Source organism: Blennius ocellaris (assembly GCF_963422515.1).
Source record: "Blennius ocellaris genome assembly, chromosome: 4".
Classification (NCBI taxonomy): domain Eukaryota; kingdom Metazoa; phylum Chordata; class Actinopteri; order Blenniiformes; family Blenniidae; genus Blennius; species Blennius ocellaris.
In genome coordinates, this window is record NC_137653.1 from 21,461,586 (window position 1) to 21,482,763 (window position 21,178).

At 50.4% G+C, this 21,178-nt stretch overlaps 1 protein-coding gene across 1 annotated transcript in view; it reads left to right on the top strand.

Annotated features, from left to right (window-relative positions):
- The window catches only part of lrig1 (leucine-rich repeats and immunoglobulin-like domains 1), a 39,851-nt gene extending 19,074 nt beyond the window's left edge, over positions 1 to 20,777 (top strand). Inside the window, exons 4-18 of the mRNA XM_080495082.1 lie at positions 3,102 to 3,239; positions 3,524 to 3,667; positions 4,600 to 4,743; positions 5,241 to 5,384; positions 7,504 to 7,647; positions 9,946 to 10,026; positions 12,083 to 12,154; positions 12,826 to 12,897; positions 13,069 to 13,232; positions 13,453 to 13,806; positions 14,789 to 15,070; positions 16,494 to 16,928; positions 17,272 to 17,406; positions 17,497 to 17,784; positions 18,716 to 20,777. Of these exons, the coding sequence (XP_080351208.1) occupies positions 3,102 to 3,239; positions 3,524 to 3,667; positions 4,600 to 4,743; positions 5,241 to 5,384; positions 7,504 to 7,647; positions 9,946 to 10,026; positions 12,083 to 12,154; positions 12,826 to 12,897; positions 13,069 to 13,232; positions 13,453 to 13,806; positions 14,789 to 15,070; positions 16,494 to 16,928; positions 17,272 to 17,406; positions 17,497 to 17,784; positions 18,716 to 18,912 (2,794 nt within the window). The 3' untranslated portion in view covers positions 18,913 to 20,777. The remainder of the gene's footprint in view (positions 1 to 3,101; positions 3,240 to 3,523; positions 3,668 to 4,599; positions 4,744 to 5,240; positions 5,385 to 7,503; positions 7,648 to 9,945; positions 10,027 to 12,082; positions 12,155 to 12,825; positions 12,898 to 13,068; positions 13,233 to 13,452; positions 13,807 to 14,788; positions 15,071 to 16,493; positions 16,929 to 17,271; positions 17,407 to 17,496; positions 17,785 to 18,715) is intronic.
- The last annotated feature ends 401 nt before the right edge of the window (positions 20,778 to 21,178 follow it).

Sequence of the window (21,178 nt, forward strand, 5' to 3'; positions counted from 1 at the left end):
GTGGAGAGGTGACTCAGTGCCTTTCTTTTGCATTTTTCTGCTTCCTGTTGCTCTCTCCCTTTAGTCCTCCACTGACATGTCTGGCAGCTCTTTTTGATGGCGGCGGCCCTTGTGGAATTCATTAGGCACAGATAAACCTGACAGGATGGCCGCGTCGTCACAGCTTAAACCTTTACCGTCTTATCAACGACAGTCGGAAGCCTTGAGGTACATTTCACAAGGAACTGAGTTAAACATTAAAACTGATCATCTTCGTTTGTTAGAGCTTCTCATGAAGCGTTCAAAAACCATATGCCAGTTCTCCCACTGTCCCACAATGCTTGCTCTTGGCGAGCCCAGTGGATGTCCCACAGGCTCTGAGAATGCAACAGCAGGATGCCCCCCCCCCCCCCCCCCCCCCCCAAAAAAAAAGCAACAGAAAGTTTTAAAAACACAGTGTCAGAGTGACAGCAGAGCAGCACAAACTTTCCCATTGTGCTCGCTGCCTGCCCAGTCAACATCAAAGAGGCCAGGGATGGAAATCATATGGCCCACTGGATGATCTGATTTTCAAATAATTCTCCTTTTGTCCCCGGTCGCCAGCTTCAAACAGAAAGGGACAGGCCAAACAATCGCCCTCAAAGATGACAGTCGAAACAGGAGAGTGGGTACACCGGTGTAAACCCCTGATGTACCCTGTCTACATCAAAAGAAGTGTCAAAACCAGCCGGGCCCATGCTAATCAGATGGTCAATGGGGCAGGGTAATGAGATTTGGAATTAAGTGGAATCAAGGCACATAAGGCCCTCACGGACATCAAAGAGAACAAGAGCAAACCAAACTCCTCTTTATCAGAACTGTCACTGGCTGTATGATAATCAGTTTTTATAAACGCTTCTATTGTATGTGTGGACTTCAAACACGTCGAGCGCCAAGGCTTTATCTGTCTCTTACCCACAGCTGGGCTTTCGGTTGTGGGATGTGGGGGGGTGGGGAGGGTGGGGGAATTCAGTTTTAGCTGTGGTAGGAGAGCGGGGTGAGAGAAAGAGTGAGAGAGGTCAACCTCTCCCACCAGTTTGAGACTGATCTGTTTTTCCCAGCGAAGGTCACCAGCTGTTGACCCCACCTCACTCTTTAATTCGCTCCCGCCTCCTCCTTTTTTCTCCTCCCCCATTCCTTCTCTTCCCTTTTCCCCCTTTTTGCTCACTGTAGCCACTGTGTGTTGCTCTGTCTCGTGTGCGCGCAGTTGTTATTTGTGTTGCGTGCGCGCGCGTGCTCATCCTTAACCATTTCTGCCACTGTTTATTCAGGTGGGCCGCTGCGGCGTGACCCCTCCTCCTCCCGGACACCAATATATGTTTGTGTGTGTGTGTGTGTGTGTGTGTGTGTTCATCTGTTAGTAGTTGTTAGCCGAAGGCTAGGAAGGAAGGAGGGACTGACCTTGTTTTGATGAGTTTGACTGGTAGAGGACACCTGCTCTCCTTTGCTTTATCTGTGACACACACACACACACACACACACACACACACACACACACACACACACACACACACACACACACACACACACACACACACACACACACACACACACACACACACACACACACACACACACACAGCTTTATTTTTTTACCCAACAGTCCTCCATAATCAATATTTTTTTTTATTCACTCACTTGACACTTGTAGTCAATGAGATAAAATCATCCCTGTCTTCACAGTGAAGCTGCTTCACATGGACTTTTCTGCGACAGTATGTGCACACACAAGGACAGTCGACACAAGACGGTTGATTAGTGACTGATTTGTGACACATTTGGTCAAACTGGTCACCTTCAAAAGTGTACGAGCCCTTTGCATAGCCAGTCAAATAATGTTGACTTCATCTGTTGACCTCAATGATCTGCAGTTTGCAACCTCATCTTGGCACAGCTCATATTCAGATCTGAAACATAGCGTGCACAATCATGGCAGATCAGAACCTAAATCTGCTTCTTTTAAACATATCTAGACACAGCACAAGAAATGCTAAATACACCAAACCTGCTGGTGGAATGTGCTCCGCTGTCTAGCGTACACACACACGTACAGCAGGTAACTCTGTCAAGTGCTTGACTTATTCTTAACCTCTGATAAGACAATCACTTCAATCTCATCAAACTGTCTTTGACATGGTCATAACGCGTATCATCAGATTTGAAAAAAAAAAGCCGACAGTGACTCTGAAGGAATGAATGAGTCCACTTCAGAGGGCTCTTCCTTGTTGTGGGGTTTGATGCTACATCTGTATGTTTATTTGTTTATTCACAGGTGGAAATAAATGTGTTTCCGCTTTCAAATGCAGCAAAGTTTCGCAAAACAGTCCAGTTGGCAACAAATAATAAGAAAAGGAAGTCAGAAAAGTAACCAGTGTGGGATTAACAACACACAAGGCTGATGACTTTCACCCAGCACCCTTAAATATGTGCTGAGACGACATGAGCCTAACACACACTCACACACTCGGCACTGATGCAGCAAGATGCATGGTCATCAGACAGTGTTTCCCACAATCCACTTCTCCAGATTGAAGAGTAACGGCATTCTTTCACTGGGTCGTTCAGTTGTTTTTCTTTTTTCTTTTTTTCTTTGGTGCGTGTTCATTTTGGCCACGAGTCTGAATGTCCAGAATAACCCATTGCAGATGTGGAGCAGTGCAGGACAGGGTGGAGAGAGTGACCCTCCATTCCACACGAGACCCCCGAAACAAGGCCGAAATTGCAAATGAAATCGGCTTAGTCTTTTCTTAGACGTCTGGCTCAACATTGTACGCTAAAAAAAACACAGTCCAGATACAACTCCTGAGGTGAAGCTCGTGGTTTTTTTTTTTAGGACTGTTTGGGAAACAATTAACATTTAACTTGTCCCTGTCTACTGAATATTTCATTACCTTGGTAGTGCCCAGATCTTCTTAAACACACAGAAGTGGTGGGAACGTTTCCTTAAAGTAGCTCTGGTTGATCATGTGATATCTACAAGCAGAGTTAGCCACAACGGCTTTTGCGTTGGGACTGTGTTGTTTCGAGTCCAGTGCTTGACTGCATTTAACGCCATTATTTATGTGCCTTCTTTACTTTTCCAGACACCACAATAAGATCCGCAGCATCGACGGCAGGTGGACAGGAGGGCTGGCCTCTGTGGAGACGCTGGACCTGAGCAATAATGACATCACTGAGCTGCGAGGGCACTGCTTCCCCGCGGGCCTCCAAATCAGAGACCTGTGAGTAATACCTGGGGGGGATTTGTGTTGCTTCTAACACACCAGTCTTAAAAACAAACCAAAAAAAAAACGTAGGCACTTAAATGCATGAAAGAAAATATTATCGTCACAATTGGGTCTGGATTATCAACAAGGTTGCTTTTAATTTTAAAGGACGGCCACATGAGGTGAACTGATTGCAGCATTCAAGAAACATGCATTAAAAAAAAAAAAAACAACAGTTTTTTTTTATTAGCACATGTTTGAGGTTTGTTATGAATTTGTTATGTGGCGTCTGTGTTCAGGTACCTGGGTAACAACAAGATCAGCGTGTTGGAGCTGGGAGCGTTGGACCATCTGGGCTCCACGCTGCAGGTTCTGCGACTGAGTCGGAACCGCATCAGCCAGGTCCCCGTCAGAGCCTTCCAGCTCCCCAGGCTCACCCAGCTGTGAGTACCGCCGCATGTTATCGGTTTAACAGCATAGTTAGCGTGCTGACAGGCCCGTGGTTTCAGAACGGTCGGCCCTGCGAAAACACTCAAGAGACGTCGCACAATTGTAAAGACTCAAGCGTGTAAAAAAGAGGGAAGAGTCGTGAGCGTCCGTCGATCAAGAGCTGTGTGTTTAACATTTGGGAACGCTATTAGTGTGAGCTATACGTCCCGGGCTGGATAAGGTCTGACTCGGTAAACACCCGGGCTGTAATATCTGTGATTTATTGCCTCCTTCCATATCCCCCAAAGTGCTCCGTTCGCTCCCCACATCATGCTCCATTATCTTTGTCAAACTTCCCTCCAGCGTAACTGCGAGGTCGAGCCATTTGTAGCTCAACGCCTCCATTCCGGAGAGCAAAGGGACTCACGTAATGGGAGTCTCTCTTCCTCCTCCGCCTCATTGTAGCTTCCCCAGGTGCCTTTTGTTGGCCAGGTGGCCCGGGTGACACTGTATCTGCACACGCTGGTGGTGATGCACAGGAGACACAAAGGAAACCTCTGTGGGTGTTTATCTTTGCCAACCTGAGGGCTTTTTACAGCCGTCGCACTCACATCGCAGCTGCACGCATTCATTGTTACACGCACAGGCTTTACATACAAAAGAGAAAACAGGTGTAGTTTTTAAGCATCTTACACCACCGTTTCTGCCCATCCATCATTTTTTTTTTTTTTTTTTTTTTTGTTAATTCAAAGCTTGACCTTTGTTTGGGAGCTAATTCCAGCGGGGGGGAAAGGACACCGCTGAGGAATGTATGCTGGCTGGAGGCTTCTGTGGTTTTGACTTGGTTGTGATGAATGTTTGTGTAGAATGAGGGCATAACATTCCTGAGTAGAATGTTCATCCATGTACAGTGCCTTACAGATTCTGTGTGTGTGCGTGTGTGCAGTGAGTTGAACAGGAACCGAATCCGTCAGGTGGAGGGTCTGACCTTCCAGGGTCTGTCCAGTCTGGAGGTCCTCAAGCTGCAGAGGAACAGCATCAGCAAACTGACTGACGGAGCCTTCTGGGATTTGGCCAAAATGAAAGTCCTGTAAGTGACATCAGAGACACACGAATACATGAATGCGCGTGTTTAAGATGCAGCTGATTCATCCTTGAACCACTCAAAATTTTGCCCAACACAAATAGCACCAGCATTTGCAAAGCATGTGGTTTATGGAATCTGTGTGCTAATAATAGCATGGAACGTGCACTATGTGGTGGGCTAATCCTTTTTGTACCACTTACTGGCTGTTACAGTAACACACATCAGCCAGATCTTTGAAGAAAAACATCTGTTTAAACCTTACTGGAACTCGCTCACAATCACACACAAAAAAAAAAAAAAAAAAAATCACACTTCTTGTGAGCTGACCTGCTTTTTTTAAACTCAATTGTTCCAATTACATGCAAAATAACAGCGTAATGGGCAGCAATTGCGCAGCAGTTTTTTATTTTTACTTTCTTAAGTGGTGTGGCAAATTTAGTGCTTTCATGCCAGAGTGAAATCTCTCTCGTAAACACATTTTCGCTGGTGTTCTCCTACAGCCACCTGGACTACAACAGCCTGACGGAGGTGAACAGTGGCTCCCTTTACGGCCTCTCCTCCCTCCAGCAACTGTTCCTCAGCAACAACTCCATCGCTCGCATCAACCCTGACGGATGGAAGTTCTGCCAGAAGCTCAGAGAACTGTGAGTACCAGTCTTTTTAAATTAGCCCGAACACACGACCTCTCGTGCCAAGACGCCTGATTCAGCAAAAGCCTCTCACCCCAGAGGGCGGCTCGAGTTCCCGGAAACCGGGAACAAAAAGTGCAAGTCCATGTAGAAAGTGTTAATTTAAAATTAGCCATAAAGTCTTTGCCACTCAAACGGCCTCAGTCTGAAGGCCTGAGAACGCCACCCCTCCCCACCCACCACCCATATCATCCGTCTACCTTCCCCAGGGTTAAATGACATTTTGCTTTAACACTTAATACGCACCGCTATTCTCAGGATAAGCTGTTTATCCCATAATTAGAGCCGGGCTCTACAGCACTCAAGCCCTTCGACAAGAGTTTTTGTGCTCCGCTCTGAAGCGCTGGGGTTTGGCAAACTGGCGTGTAATCCTCTGCTGGTTGTGTTGTGGTAATTACAGTAAAGGATCACCTTCGCCGCTTTTGTCTACCGGCGTATTATCTGACAGTCTTCCCCGTACTGTTGACACGACCGCTGTAATGCCACTCTAAAGAGCTTCGCTCAGCTGAGGCGTCGCTAACCAGGAGGTAGCCCGGGCCGTCTGTGGCGCCGATGTTTGTTTATGTTTCACAGCGCAGAGGGATAAAGACGTGGAGATGGCGATCCCGCCGGTTTGCTCTCTGTATCTCAGTGCCGCTTCCTGTGCGCACGTCTTGCCAACAGATTGCCCTCAGCGCTGCTCCAGCGCCATCCGTCCCCAGCCAAAGTACCGCACCCGTCACCAGTTATATGGTTTTCATTATCTGGGGTTATGATGACACTCGTGGCTGATAGAAGTGAGTGACTCGTCTTTATGAGGAGCCTGTTATTGCATTCCTGATGCGCTAGGCTGAGCTGGTCATCAGGGGAGAATCTCTGCACACATGACTGGTCAAGCAAACCTGGGGCCGGGACACAGAGACAGAAGGAGAGGGCCATAGAGAGGGCAATAAAATGCACAATACTGCCTTTGACCACTGATTAAAAGATACCTTTATGGCATTTATTATCATTTGTAATCAGAATTTACCAGAAGGGATTATGTACACAAGCAGGATGAGGGGGAAAAAAAAACAAAACATCCTTACAAGCAGTGTTGTCATACTGGTTGAGTTTCACACTTGTTTAATGTCATTCTCGAAATAAAGAGAAAAAGCTGGTTGTTCTTTTTATATCACAAGTCATGTTACTTTATTAATCCCCTTGGAAAAACTATTTATTTTCTCCTCCTCTGCACCAGGGGAGCAGTTGGGGTTTAAGGGATGTGATGAGGGTGGAGGCAAGGGATGGATTTCTATTTCGCCACATGAAAGACGCTCAGTCAGAACGTCACCTCTCGAATCTCTCGGCCATTAATGCATTTGTGAAATATAAAAAAACTTTTACATCATACAACATGATGACCTCATTATATTTTTGAGTGTCCATTTCCAAATGCTCGGGCTGACTTTGAGGTGGGCAGGATTTGAGTATGGCCAGTGTCTATGTTGTTGGGGATGCCTACAAGTCATGTGATGGAAGTAAACTTTCCGCAGCTTTTAAGGAATTAATTAAAAAAACAAGTCAAACTCTTGGAAAACCCAAACATCTTTTTTGCATCTTCTCAAGTTTTCAGGATGAAGACAAGATTAAGTGGCTGAATAGAAGAAGAAATATCATCATTAGGAGTAAAGCGGCCGACACTTCTGCTGGGGTTTAGCGCCCGGTCCAGCGTGTTCACAAAAAGACAGTGCAGACACGTGAAGTTCCAAGCGAGAATTTTCTTTTTCCTCCTCACCAAATCATCAGGCCCTCGGTGAAGCTTAAAGCTCTGCTCTGCTAAACTCGTTCCCCATTAGAACGTCTCGCGATGAGGATGAAGTAAAGGTCACAACGGAAAAACACACGCGCGAGTGGCGGGCAGACTCCGGATCAGCCATGAAATTGAAGTATAATGATGTCGCGAGCCGCCCCGGTGTTCTGCCAGCCCGTCTTCTCCTTCCAGACCTCACACAGAATATTTCCCTCTCTTCCTTCTTTCACCCCCGTCTCGCCTTGCCTGTCTGTCCTCTTTTCAAATCGTCTGCCTCTCTGCTTCAATCCTCTCTCTCTCCAGGAATCTGTCGTACAACAACTTGACTCGTCTGGATGAGGGAAGCCTGGCTGTGCTCGGGGATCTCCAAACCCTGCGCCTGGGCCACAACTCCATCAGCCACATCAACGAGGGAGCCTTCAGAGGCCTCAAAGCCGTGCGAATCCTGTAAGTAAACCCCACCACCGCCAAGCTACCCCCCCCCCCCCCCCCCCCTCCCCCACCAGGCCTCTCATTACCAGTCTGACCTGATGTGCCACTGGGGAGCAGTGGAATCGGAGACGTTTAATATTGGTTTTAGCCGTGTGATATTTGATATTGAGGCTTACGTAGCCCCTTTCGGGTGACTTTAAAAAAAAAAAAGTGTCGATTGTGTACTTCAGTCTAATTTGCATGTGTGTCTATTCAGGACTTTTTTCTTTGTGACTTTTATGAGGGGTCTATTGTCACCGTCTCTTTGGCAACTTCTTAATGTTTTTGTGCCTTTTCTCGCTTCGTTCTTTGATTTTGTTTTGGCGGTTTGGGAGGGGGGTGGGGGTCGTTTTGTCTCCAAACACAAGGTTCCCAACAAACTTGGATCGAAAAGTGTTCCGTGTCAGTCAGCTCCCTTGAGATCTTTCCCTGGCTTTTAAAAGCCTTGAATAAAGGTGGTGGTGGTGGGGGGGGGGGGTGGGGGGGTTTCCCCCTCCTGATCCACCTCTTGTACAAAAAAAGAAAAGGGGAGAACCAAAAGGGAGAAAGCCAGTGTGGATAAATTCAGCAGAAAGACTTGGGGGTCTTGGTTCCTAACCAAGGTCGCCTTGGCTCCAGCGCTTCTCACTGAATGAGCCAGAGAGGAGTCGTGCCAGGGCCTCGCTCAACAAGCTCTCTCACGGCCAAATGACGAGCCAATGCACATAAGGCGTCTCTCGCTCTGCTGGCACTCCGGGTTCTAGATAACGAGCTCCAGAGCGAAGTGAAGAGGGTGGGACAGCAGCTTCGTCTGCCATATCGCGACTCGTCACTCTCGTTCGCCTTTGTTGTCTTTAATTGCTCTTTTTGTTTTGTTTGGCTGGGCCACTATCAAAGCACTTTTAATGGCCATTTCTTCTCTACTGTTATCCCAAGAGTGTTCTGTCATCACCTCGTGTTATCTCCCCACCACACATACGCACAACATCTTGATTTTGCGTGATTTTTTTTTTTCCCCCTCGTCTCTCCTTTCCTTCCATCGCTTTGCTGCTCTCCGTGTCTTTGAGGCAGGCCTAATCTAATCAGTAGAGGGGTGGACGGGCCGAGACCGGGCTCTGAAAAGGAGCTGGGGGAGCTTTAATTGGGCCTGCGCGGCTGGCCGTGCTGGCATGGGGCTGGAGCCTGCATCAGGGTGTGAAAGCTCCAAACAAGCCAGCCTGCCCTCTTAATTCGGCCACGGGGGTTGTTGTGCTCACCACCCCCCCCCTCTCCGTGTGCCCGGCCTCCCTCTCTCCCTCTCTCCCTCTCTCTCTGCCGTGCGGCCTATGTCCCCCCCCCACCACTGGCCTTGCTTTAACAAGGCACCGGCCATTCACATTCAGCCAGCCAGAAAGAGGAGGAAATTGGCAGCCCAATCCAGTTCCAACTAAGACAGTGGCCAGCGGGGACTGAAAGGAGCGGAGAGAGGGAGAAGAGATGCTTGGAAAGGCAAAGAGGAAGGAGAAGGCGAAGGCTGCTATTGTGAAGGTGGTGGAGGGTGAGGGTGGGGGTGGGGGGTGGGGGGACCATCGTCCTCAAAGGCCTTTCCCAAACACTGAGGACCGTCTGATAATGGTTGGAGAGGAGTTTCTTCAGCCCTGTTGTTTTCCTTTATGATTGCGAGGCGGGGAGGGTGGAGCGGTGCCTCCTCCACCGCTATGACTTCACATAAAGAGGCAGCTTTTGGGCCTTAGGAAGAGCGATGAGGTAGAGGCATTCAGCAAGTGTTGGGAAACCCCCGGACAGCTGTTAAAGAAGCGCTTCTCATGCATCTGTTCATTCTGTTAGTGTCTTGGCCTGGCCGCAGCTCCGGGTCGCCCCCCGAACCCATTAAGACTCTTGGCTTGGCCATACCTGCCACCCATCACAAGGCATTGTGCCCTCGGCAGTTCCTCCGTCCTGTCATGAATTATACATGTGGGTTGTTTTTTTTATACCCCCCCCTCCCCGTCATGCGGTTTGCATTCACACGCCGACACATACGTGCGCTCACATTCACGCTCCTGCTCCACCCTTCCGAGGAAAGAATGCCTTTGGTTGGCAGAGCAAAGTAGCGAAGGGGGCTCTCAAAGCCAGGTGCAGCAGGATGGGGATGGGGTTTGGGGGGGGGGGGGGGGGGGGGGGTGGTAACCCGTGACTTCCAGAGAAACCACTGCCACTGCTGTGAAACCCCTTCAGCCTTGGCAGACCCCGTCCTTGTTCCTCCTCCCGCCTTCCATCTCCCTCATCCCCCTTCTTTTCTCTGGTTCTCCACAGGGAGCTGGACCATAACGACATCTCGGGCACAATAGAGGACACCAATGGGGCCTTCTCCGGATTGGACAGCCTCAACAAGCTGTGAGTGTCTCCCCTCTTTTCTTTCTTCTATCTCCCACTCCTCTTCCTCCTCCTCCTCTTCTCGCCCCTCCTTTTCATCCCTCCGTCCAGGCCTGCCACTGGTTCTAGGATTCTTCAGAAACAGAAGCCAGTGCTCTCATTTTTCTTGCATCCAAAGGTTTATGTCCAACTCCCGATTCCCTCCCCGTTGCCAGATACGTTTGGCTTCAAGGCCGCCGAGTTCAGAAGCTTAAGACATCCGTCCCCTCAGGACCCCACACTTTACTTGGAGAGGAAATGCTCACACAGAGAATTGACTCCCCCCCCACCCCCCCTTTTCTCCTCCAAAGAAACATTGAAGGTAATTTTTGACTCCATTCAGTTGAAGGCCAGGCCGCTTCCTCTTCAGTCCAGCCCAGCTTTAACGTGTGATTTCACAAGTTAAAGCTTTCTTTCCAAGAAACCTCATGGGCCGATTGATACTGAAGGAAAAAGAAAAGAAAGGATTTTTATTAATATCAGTTTTTCATTTACAATTCCATTTAATTTTCATGCCGTCAGTAAAATAGTTCCAACGTGTAAAAAAAACTTGGCGAGCTCAGACGCTGCATCGGGCATGGAGTTGCTGGCAACAAACAGCAATCATCAACCTGCGGGATGAAAAGATGATGTCCAGCCAAGATGGTTCCCAGTGTGAGGGCCGCTGGAAGAAAAAAAAAAAAAAACAGAGAAAGGAGGGAGAGAAAGGGCTTTTCTCTTTGCTGGCAGGGGTTTGCTCCCCAATAGGCTTACTTCTATTTCTCCCCCGTGCCTTCCCTCCTCTCGTCCCCTCGTTCCCAGTCCCCGATTGTAGGGAGCCGAGAGAGGGTGAAATCGAGGGCTGCATTCAGTCATCAAACATCAAACGCCTTCCACGCCCCGCTCTCTGACCCGGCCCTCTTTTGTCACGGCGTTGGCGGAAGCTGCCCACTGCATCCCGAAGCTGGCAGAGTGAGCCAGAGTGGGAAAAAAAAAAAAAAAGACGAGACGTTGAACAGAGGATGAAGGGGGCATGGAGGTCCCCACTGTGCATGCCGCGGTCTCCACAAGCAGCTTCACAAACCAGGCGAACCAGGATCATGAATCAGATTTGTTCGGACTTGAAAGAGTTGCAAAGAACGATCAAGTATCATCGTCCTGGTGACAAGACACGGGCCACATTTGCACATTTCAATTCGGTTTTTGTTTCAGAAAAGTTTCACGTTGCCACGGCAACATTTCTCAAAACGGTGTCTGCGGCAGAAATGCTCAGAAGCCCAGAAGTAGCGGAGTTTCCACCATCTATCTGCGCGGAGACGGAGCCTGAGTGTTTTCAGTGTCTCTCAGCACCGGAGGTTTCGCGTCGTCACTTGACAACATGTTCGCGGGGCCTCACATGTGTCCATGTTGATAAGTTAAGGGGTCTTCATTGTGCGCCAGCCAGCCAGCCGTGTCTCCTCCTTCCTGTGATGTGGAAGCTACGGGAGGAGAAAGGAGGTGGCAGCCAACAGAGAGGGTGGAGGAAGGGATTAGGACCCCAAATCAGAGGGGAAAGCAACTCACTTTTCAGCTTGACAGGCACGGACACACACCTACACACACACACACACACCTACACACACCTACACACACACACACACACACACACACACACACACACACACACACACACACACACACACACACACACACACACACACACACACACACACACACACACACACACACACACTGAGCCTTGCCTGGTCATTGCTATTAAATTCTAATAAAGATAAAAGTAGTCTTTGAAGAGCAGCGCAAAGCCCAGGTGCCCCCTCCCTCCCTCCCTCCCCTTCCTTTGCCTCCCCCACCCACCCCACCATTCCTCACCCCCATTCAATCCCACTCACCCTTCCTCCCAGCTAATCTCCGCGCAGTTCGGATTTCCAATACCTCAATCCCTTCGCTCTTATCAGATTCAGCCTTGCTAATTGTGCACCCCCCCCCCCCCCCCCCCTCTCTCTCTCTCTCTCTTCCTCTTCCTTCATCTATCGACGCCCTTCATGTTTGGAAACGGCAGGACTCTGTTTGGAAACAAGATCAAATCGGTGGCCAAGAAAGCCTTCTCCGGCCTGGAGACCCTAGAACACCTGTGAGTATCCCACGAGAGGCTGCCTGAGAGGGATGGGGTGGGGGGGGGGGGGGGGGGGGTGGGGGGGTGGAGTGGTGGGGTGGTGGGGGATTGCCAAAAGAAGCTGGCAGAGTGAAGGCTGCTAGCAATTTAATAGCGTCTTTGTAAAAGGAGAGGACACGGGCTTTTGCGAGCGCCCAGCTGCTCCGCTCTCGTTAGGCTAGCACAATCTCAACTTTGGCCTTTTTTTTCTCCTTTCTCTTTTCCTGCCTCGGCGCAGGAGCAGAGTTATTGAGCATATGGCGAGCTCCGGAGAAGTGGAATTCCTATAAGCTCTTTCACAGGCTTTTTTTTTTTTTTCAAACAAGGGCAGGGAGTGATGGAAAAGCTGGTGCATAACGCTTGTACACGGAAACCTGGATGTTTCCGTCAGGGGCGGAAATCTGGTCCTGGTTTTCTTCCGAGTCGCTCCGTTGCTGTACTTTGTCAGCGCTTCGATGTTTCTGTGATCGACCTGATCATTTATGAGTTACGCTGAAAAGAAGTCTGCACGTGAAATGTGCAGCGACATCAGCAGATGTTAGGTTTTATCTATTTATTTTAGTCAAACCTTTTGTGTGCACTCTGCCGTCGAGGCCCGTTGCTCTGCTACACGTTGAGTTGACGCTGACGGCGTCTGATCTCCCAAACAGGAACTTGGGGGAGAACGCGATCCGTTCCATCCAGCCTGACACCTTCAGTAAGATGAGGAACCTCAAGAGTCTGTAAGTGAACACATTTACTCACACACGCGTCATTCAGGTGCCAAGAAACACACAGTAGCAGCCTTCAGCGGAGGCACATTTCATGTGGCTTTTCCAGTTTGCACACCCAGAAACATTTATTGAAATCCGAATGCCCGACGCGTGACGCTCACACAGTGGCTCCCCTCTCAGGCTCATGCAGAGCAGCAGTTTACTCTGCGACTGTCAGCTGCACTGGCTGCCCGTCTGGCTGGTGTCTCGAGGTCTGCAGGCCGGTGTCAACGCCACCTGCGCCCACCCGGAGAGCCTGAAGGGCACCAGCATCTTCCAGGCGCCGCCCAGCAGCTTCGTGTGCGGTGAGTTGTGTACCCACGGAGTGGGAGGCACAGGCAGGCCACAGTTGACGCTTGGCGGCGTTTGCATATTTACAGAGTTGCACATTTTTTTCTGCATAATCGAGCTAATGGATTCTAATGTGTGTTTTGAAATCCTTTTCCACATCGAGTGTTTTTGATATTTACCTCGAAGCCTCCGTCTTGACCTTTCCTCTTCCTTTCCTCGACCCCCCACCTGCAGACGACCTCCCCAAACCTCAGATCACCGTGCAGCCGGAAACCACGGTGACGGTTCTGGGCAGTGACGTGCAGCTCACCTGCACGGTGGCGAGCAGCAGCTCCTCCCCGATGACCTTCGCCTGGCGCAAGGACCAGGAGCTGCTGCGGCAGGCCGAGATGGAGAACTTCGCCCACGTGCGCGCCCACCACCAGGGCGCCACTTCCGACGCGCCCACCGTCGGAGGGGGCGTGATGGAGTACACCACCATCCTGCACCTGCGGCACGTCACGTTTGCCCACGAGGGGCGATACCAGTGCATCGTCACCAACCACTTTGGCTCCACCTACTCCAGCAAGGCCCGGGTCGTCGTCAACGGTACGTTTATTCAAAGTTTGGGTCCCCCGATGAAGCCCCAGCCCGGACACGAGCTGCGTCTTTACTGTCACTCATGAACCAAATCATTTGCAAACTTTCACAATCAGCATTCCAAGACCGGAAGCAAATGAGCTGGATTGCCAATAGCAGCGGGGAAACTGGTGGAAAGAGTTGAATGAGAAGAAGTCATGTGTCAAAATGTAAAGAAATAGCAGGAAAAAGAGTTGTTGAATTATCTCTGGGTTTAGATAAAAGCTGAGTTGACATTTTCTTTATTTGAAGCTTGTATTTTGAATTTAAGATGTTTCTTTGGGAGAATTCACGAAGCCATCTTTCTCTGACTATATTCTGTCTTCACTTCTTCTGTATGTGTGACCATCACTGTCAACTGCTTTCAGACGTACACAGCGTCTTTCAGTGTACATAATAAGCAGTGAGCAGAGGATTCCACACTCCAAAGCCCCGTTTTCATGTTCAAGTGAAAACGGACGTTTGTTTACAGGACAATGGTGCTCAGTGCCACTGAAAATGCAACTTTTCACAATCGGTCTGACGCAGTAAATAGTTTTTCTTCAAATAACAACAACATTTGCCTCCAGAGTGTCATGACTTCCAATCCATATTCTCCTGGGACTTGGTAGTTTTACAGTTGAGAGTCTCCTGGAGTAGTAATCTAATCTGCCCATACTAATGTCTGTGTACTCTATTACTATTGTTAATGTTTATAGCCTATTGTTCTCTGTGCATGTGTGTGTGGTTTGTGTGTCAACAGACATGGCAAAGCTTTTCTGATGTGAAAAAATGCAAAAATGTGTTGAGACGTCGATGTGTAAACGGGTCCTGTGGAGTTAAACTCTGATGAACCTGTTGTGATCCGTTCGGATCGCTGATCGACTTTGCTCCGCGACACCGCGACCGAGCACACCGCAAGGTCATGTTGTCGTTTCGCTGCTGACGGAATGTGCGTACCTTCCCTCCACAGTCCTCCCGTCCTTCGTGAAGACCCCCCGGGACAGCACCATCCGCACGGGCCACACGGCACGGCTGGAGTGCGCCGCCGAGGGCCACCCGGCGCCACAGATCGCCTGGCAGAAGGACGGCGGCACGGACTTCCCGGCGGCCCGCGAGCGCCGCATGCACGTGATGCCCGACGACGACGTGTTCTTCATCATGGACGTGAAGCCCGAGGACATGGGCGTGTACAGCTGCACCGCCAAGAACACGGCGGGCACCGTGTCGGCCAACGCCACGCTCACCGTGCTGGGTAGGCGCCGCAATTCCCGCGCGCATCCACGAAGCTGGCGAGAGGAGTCGGTCAGACCGCGGCCGCAGAATGAGGCCCTTTATATTTTTCTTTTCTCGGCAGCTGTGGCCTTGCCGCAGGTCAGAGGCCAGAGGTCACGGTTAGGGGTCGCGGCGTGGGGGGTGGCGGTGGAGGGCACAGAGGGGTGTTTGTTAGGCAAGTCCCTGCCCCCCCAATCCTCCCTCTTTCTCCTCCCACGGTGGGAGGGATAGTCATGGCCGCTTCACTGCAGGCCTCACTGCCCCCACTTTATTGGCTGTTTCACACTGTTAAATCAAACAAACCCGAGCTTCTCCCCTGATCTCAGCACATAGATCATCTTTGTGCTTTGTCTTTCAGCTGAGCAGAGCCGGCCCCCTTGCCGAAAAAAAAAAAAAAAAAAAAAAGTAAAGGTCAGCGGGGGTCTGAAACAGCTCCTGTGAGCAGAAGTCGCTAAATTTAACACAGAGCCGGTTTAGTGACGAGACTTGTTAGACGTCTCAGTGGGTTCGGGCGGCGCTCTAATCCACTCAGCGATGGAAAATATTGATGCTGGGAGCCGCGGACACATGCTGAAACGACGATGTTTGGGTTTGAGAAGAGGACGAGGGTGGTGCAGTGGAGGGGCCCCTGTCTGTGTGTGTGTGTGAGGGTGTGTGTGTGTGTGTGTGTGTGTGGCGTGGGCTGAGAGAAAAGAATGAGGTGGAGGGGGGAAGCAGGGGATTGATGGAGACGGAGAAAGTATTGATAGAAGAGAGCAGGGCGACTGAAGTGCCCTAAGTGAGATCTCTTAATCTTTGTATGTCTCTCTGCGAGGGGAAGTGCTCAGTCTGAGAGGAACACACACACACACACACACACACACACACACACACACACACACACACACACACACACACACACACACACACACACACACACACACACACACACACACACACACACACACACACACACACACACACACACACAGTTGCTGGGGTAACACTGAAAACATTGTTCCAAAGAGGATTGAGTCCCGGGAGAAACCCTGTGTGTGTGCACTGCGGTGGACTGGCAGTGTGTGTGTGTGTGTGTGTGTGTGTGTGTGTGTGTGTGTGTGTGTGTGTGTGTGTGTGTGTGTGTGTGTGTGTGTGTGTGTGCGTGCGTGTGTGTGCCAAACATGGGCTCAGTTGTATTAAGAGCTTGTCATCGAGCTCAGATTGTCTTCAGCTCGTCCAGCTGAACGACTGCGATCCCCCAGCGTCAGCAATCGATACCGTGATCAAACGGAGGCGAAGCAGAAGCCCCGAGAGCAGGAAGCTGAAACTTTTTGAGAACAATAGAAGAGCAGGAATGGGCGAGCGGAGGAATCCTGTGGCCGTGCAGCCTCTTCATTCAGTCTCTCCTCTCTCTCTCCTCGCAGAGACGCCCCACCTGGCCCAGGACCTGGAGGACCGCAACGTGGCCGTGGGAGAAACGGTGGCGCTGCAGTGCAAAGCCCTGGGCAGCCCGCCGCCGCGCATCACCTGGCTGCGCAACGACCAGCCGCTGCGGCCGTCCGACAGGCACCACTTCACGCCCGGAAACCAGCTCCTGGTCATCAGCTCGGCCTCGGCGGAGGACGCCGGCCGCTACACCTGCCTCATGTCCAACACGCTGGGCACGGAGCGCGCTCACAGCCAGCTGGTGGTGACCCCCCGCAGGAGCCCCTGCCCGCCGCCCGCCGGCCCCAGCACCGTCACCATCGGCATCATCGTCATCGCCGTGGTGACCAGCATCGTCGTCACGTCACTGGTGTGGGTGTGCATCATCTACCAGACCAGGAAGAAGAGCGAGGAGTGCAGCGTGACCAACACCGGTGAGGCCTCGCTTCGGCGATGAGTGTTTGGTTACTGAAGGAAACGAGAGCTTTTCTGGAAGCGACAGCAGAACCAGGTTTTGCGTTTCGGGTGTCAGTCAAGCACTGGAAACCGTAATGTTTTGGCACAGTAGATTTTGGGCGAGGTTGTCCGTAGACTTTAGTTGAGGGGGCGTCCAGAGAAAGGAAGCTTGAGAACTACTGATCTTGTCTGGATGCTTGACGTCACCGTCTGCTCCTCTTCAGAGCACAAGCTACAACCTCAACTAGAACCAATGTGAGACGTTACTTAAAGCTTTTAAACATGTTCCGTCTTTCCCTCCCTCCCCCCCCTTCTCCCCAGATGAGACCATCGTTCCTCCAGACGTTCCCAGCTACCTCTCCTCTCAGGGCACGCTGTCTGAGCGGCAGGACGTCTGTATCCGTGTGGAGGCCGGCGGAGGCCCTCAGCCCAACGGCCACGTCGTCGACCCCGCAGGTACCCGGCCACTCTCCGCTCGGCCGTCCGAGTGTCGCCCCCCCCCCCCCCGACCGTGGCGTTGACTTTACTTTCCCCTCCCGCCTGCAGGCTTCGACGGCGCGGTGGTGTGCACAGACTGCATGGAGAGCGGCGGCAGCTACTCCAAAGACCACGACTACCTGAGCCACGGCTTCGGCCCCACCGGGGGCTCGGAGTTCCAGCAGTACGACGTCCCCCCGCCCTACTCGCACTGTCACCCCGAGGGGCCGTACGACGCCGGGACGCACGCGGGCCCGCTCTGCAACGGGACCCCCAACGGCATCCGCAAGGACGGCCAAGGGTCGGCGTACCCCAAAAACCACAACACGATACAGCTGAACCAACACGACAGGAAAGGTAAGGCGATCAGTGGAGTGAGTCTGAGACGCGCCTGTTAACGCAGGAAGGTTTAGAGCCCTCAGGACCAGAGCGCATGCCAACAGCCAGAACATATAAATCCGACGCACTTCCCCTCAGCCCCGGCGCCGTCCCGAGGGAGCGTCGCTCCTATCAGGCGATAGCATGAGAAACATCAGCAAGACCGGCGCTCCTGTCAGGACGAATTCCTTTAAACGTGATTGTTGATAGACGGCCTCCTACCAGACTGTATCAGAGCTGCACGCCCCAGAACCCCCCCCCCCCCCCCCCCCCCTACAAGATATTTCTGCGAGCTCTCGCAGCACGTTCACGTCCAGGCCTGTTCTGGGACTCCTCTGGTTCAGGGAGTTACACCCGCGGAAAAACAGCCTCCGAATAACACTTCTCACCTCCACATGTCATCGCGGCTCCGCGCACACATTCCACTGCGTCTGCATGCTCAAGGCTCCGTTTACGACAACGTTCCAGGCGAAAAAGGCGTCGTTTTTTTTTTTTTTTTTTTGCCGTTTTCGTTTCAGAAAAGTTTTGCGTTTACGTGGCAACATGTTGTAAAGATGTCCGTTTACACGATCACAGCATTGATGCTGAAAACAATGTCGTTTTCTTGTAGGGGTCACTAGTGGGAGCCGGTGGTTGTTTTTGTAAAGAAACTACACCCAAGTGGGGAGAACAATAGGCTATAAACATTAACGATGGCGAATACATGGACATTCAGAGTGTTTTCGAAAAGTTCCACCTTGGGTACCGTCGTCTAAACATTGCACTCTCTCTGTTGTGCGATCAGACACTCAAAGCGCAACGGAAGTTTTGCATTTTCACATGAAAACGTCAAGCAAAGCTCTGCTCGTTCCCTTGTGTCTCGCTTCATTGACCCCCCCTCTCTCTCTCCGTCCTCTGATTGGTTCCACAGCAGGCAGGACGGCGCAGTCGAGCGTCCCCCCGCCGGAGGACTCCTTCCACAAGCCGGTGAAGCTGGGCGGCGTGAGCCTCCGCGGAGGCCTGGACACGGACTGCGAGGCCGAGCTCAGACAGACTCTGCTCTCCAACGGACACGCGCTCAGGGCGTCTCAGGGCGAGAGCACGCCGCTGAGGAGAGCCAGCGACTAGCAGCACGCTGCATCCAGCCCAAAACTGTGACATCTTGAATTTACTTCTTTCTTTTGTGTTCGTTTTGTTTTTGTTTTTTTCAGTTTTTTGTTTTGCACTGGGAAATAAACTGCTACCTCATATCGAGGCCGAGGATCCCGAGCCTCCTCCTTGGAGGAGCAATGGACACAGTGAGAGGGGGGGGAGGGGGAATCCGGAGTGTGAAGGCGGAGCTTGTGTGGGCGGCGTCCCATCCGAGCGTTATCAGCTGTACATAGTTTAAAAACCTTCCTCTGGGAGGTGACCAATATGAATTCTAGCTCCAAACAAAATGTGACTTGCATTTGAAGCATGTAGATGTGGGGAAGCTTGTACATGATACTGTAATGTGCAAACAGAGAAATATACATCGGGACTTTTGACTGTACATAAGAGTTTTCTTATATTATATATTATATAACTTTTACAGAAGAGTGATTGAATATATGTGCATGACAAAGAAAGGAGTGATGGTGTTTTTATTTTTCTTGAAAAAAAAAAAGCCAACAAAAAAAACTAAACAAAACAACAACAGCCTTTTTTTCAGCTTTTACCAACATCCAGCTGCGGTGCCTTATTGCATGATCAAAGAAAAACTCAACTTGTAACATATATCATTTGTGAGAGCGACTGGTACACTTTTTTTTTTTATAGCAAACAAAACACTTGATTGCACTTGAATGTTTCTTTCTTTCTTTTTTTTTTTTTTTATTTTCCAGCCATGGCCTTACGGAAAAACACAAGTCACATGCGTTGTCATTGTATGAAGGAAGAGCTTTGATCTGGTGTTTTGGTCCGTCCCACGGTGTGAGGTGGGATTGTCTCGGTGGGCCGGTGTGCTGAAGCACTTTTTTAAAAAAAACGACGAGGCTCTTCCACCCAGTTCACAGCAGAGTGACCGCCGGGCCGACGGATTTCTGTAGGTCACATCGGGAAGTTTGCAATCAGTTCCCTTTGTAAGAAGCCCGAACTTGAGTTTTCTAATTATTTATTTGATTTTTTTTTTTTTTAAACAACTCTTGAGACCCGATTAATAAAACCATTTAAAACCCCATAAACTGGAGGTGTGACTTGATCAGATAATATTCCTATCAAGGCCCTCCGAGGGTCGAGGGAACTGACATCCCGCCACGCGGACTTACTCCTCCGACTTGCTCAGAATTCCTTCGTTCCCGCAGCACTCGGTTTACTACGTTCCCCGCCAAGGTTTTGCAATTCGAGTTGGGATGGATTTCGTTGGAGGGAAACACCCGAGCGTATCACCGACTGCGATTAAGGTCCACCGTGTGACTCGCTTTCACCCGCGTTCAAACGTTTTAATTGGTTGCGATACGACCGGACTTAACGGAGGGCGACGTCGTGTCATTATGTCACTGCTGTGAACCGGCGGTACTCCACATCTCCAAATCCCCGTTGTGTCCTGTCCCACCGCTGTGTTCGTCATTACTCACACTTGAGGTAACTCAAGGTTGGAAAGGATGTGAAATGTGCTCTAACCAAACCCCCCCCCCCTCCCAACCCCAGACGGTTGTGGTCTCCTGGATACACTGTAGTAATCAGTCAAATTAAAGTTACACGGTCCACCATGAACACTACGCCCCCCCCCCTTTAGTCTGAACTGTACTCTGTCACCAGTGGCCTTATCAAGGTAAACCAGAGGACACGCTCCTCTGGTTACACCTGAAAGACCCCCCCCCCGGATTGATTTGACCAGCCGCAGCGTAGCAGCTTAACAGGACGAGAGGGAGCGAGGTGCACTTCATGTTCTCAGTAAGTTATTAAGGCAAAACTGTCTGAAAGCCTTGTACCAATGTCAAAGCTAAACCGGTGAAATGTCTAACGTGGCATTGAAGTGTCTAATAAAAACACGTTTTGCTAGTAAAGCCTGTGTCGTTTGCTGCTTCGACCCAATTGTTACCTCAGTCCTGGAGTCACCGACCCGCTCACTTGTAAATAAACATTATAAACATTTTCTTCCATGTTGTTGCAAGTTTGAAGTCACAAATGTGACGCGTCAAACTGAAGAAAGCTTGAACAACTTAAATATGCAAATATGCATCGTACGACCTGCACCCGCCTGCGAATTCTGTCTGCAGGTAATATTGCTCTCGGTGAAATTATTGGATAAAGAAAAAAAAAAAATGTATTAAAAAAAAATAATAAAAGAAAAGAAAATATCTATATATATATATATTTAGGGAAAAAAACAGAGGTGGAGCTCACCAAAGTGGACTGCCAGGTACTGGAC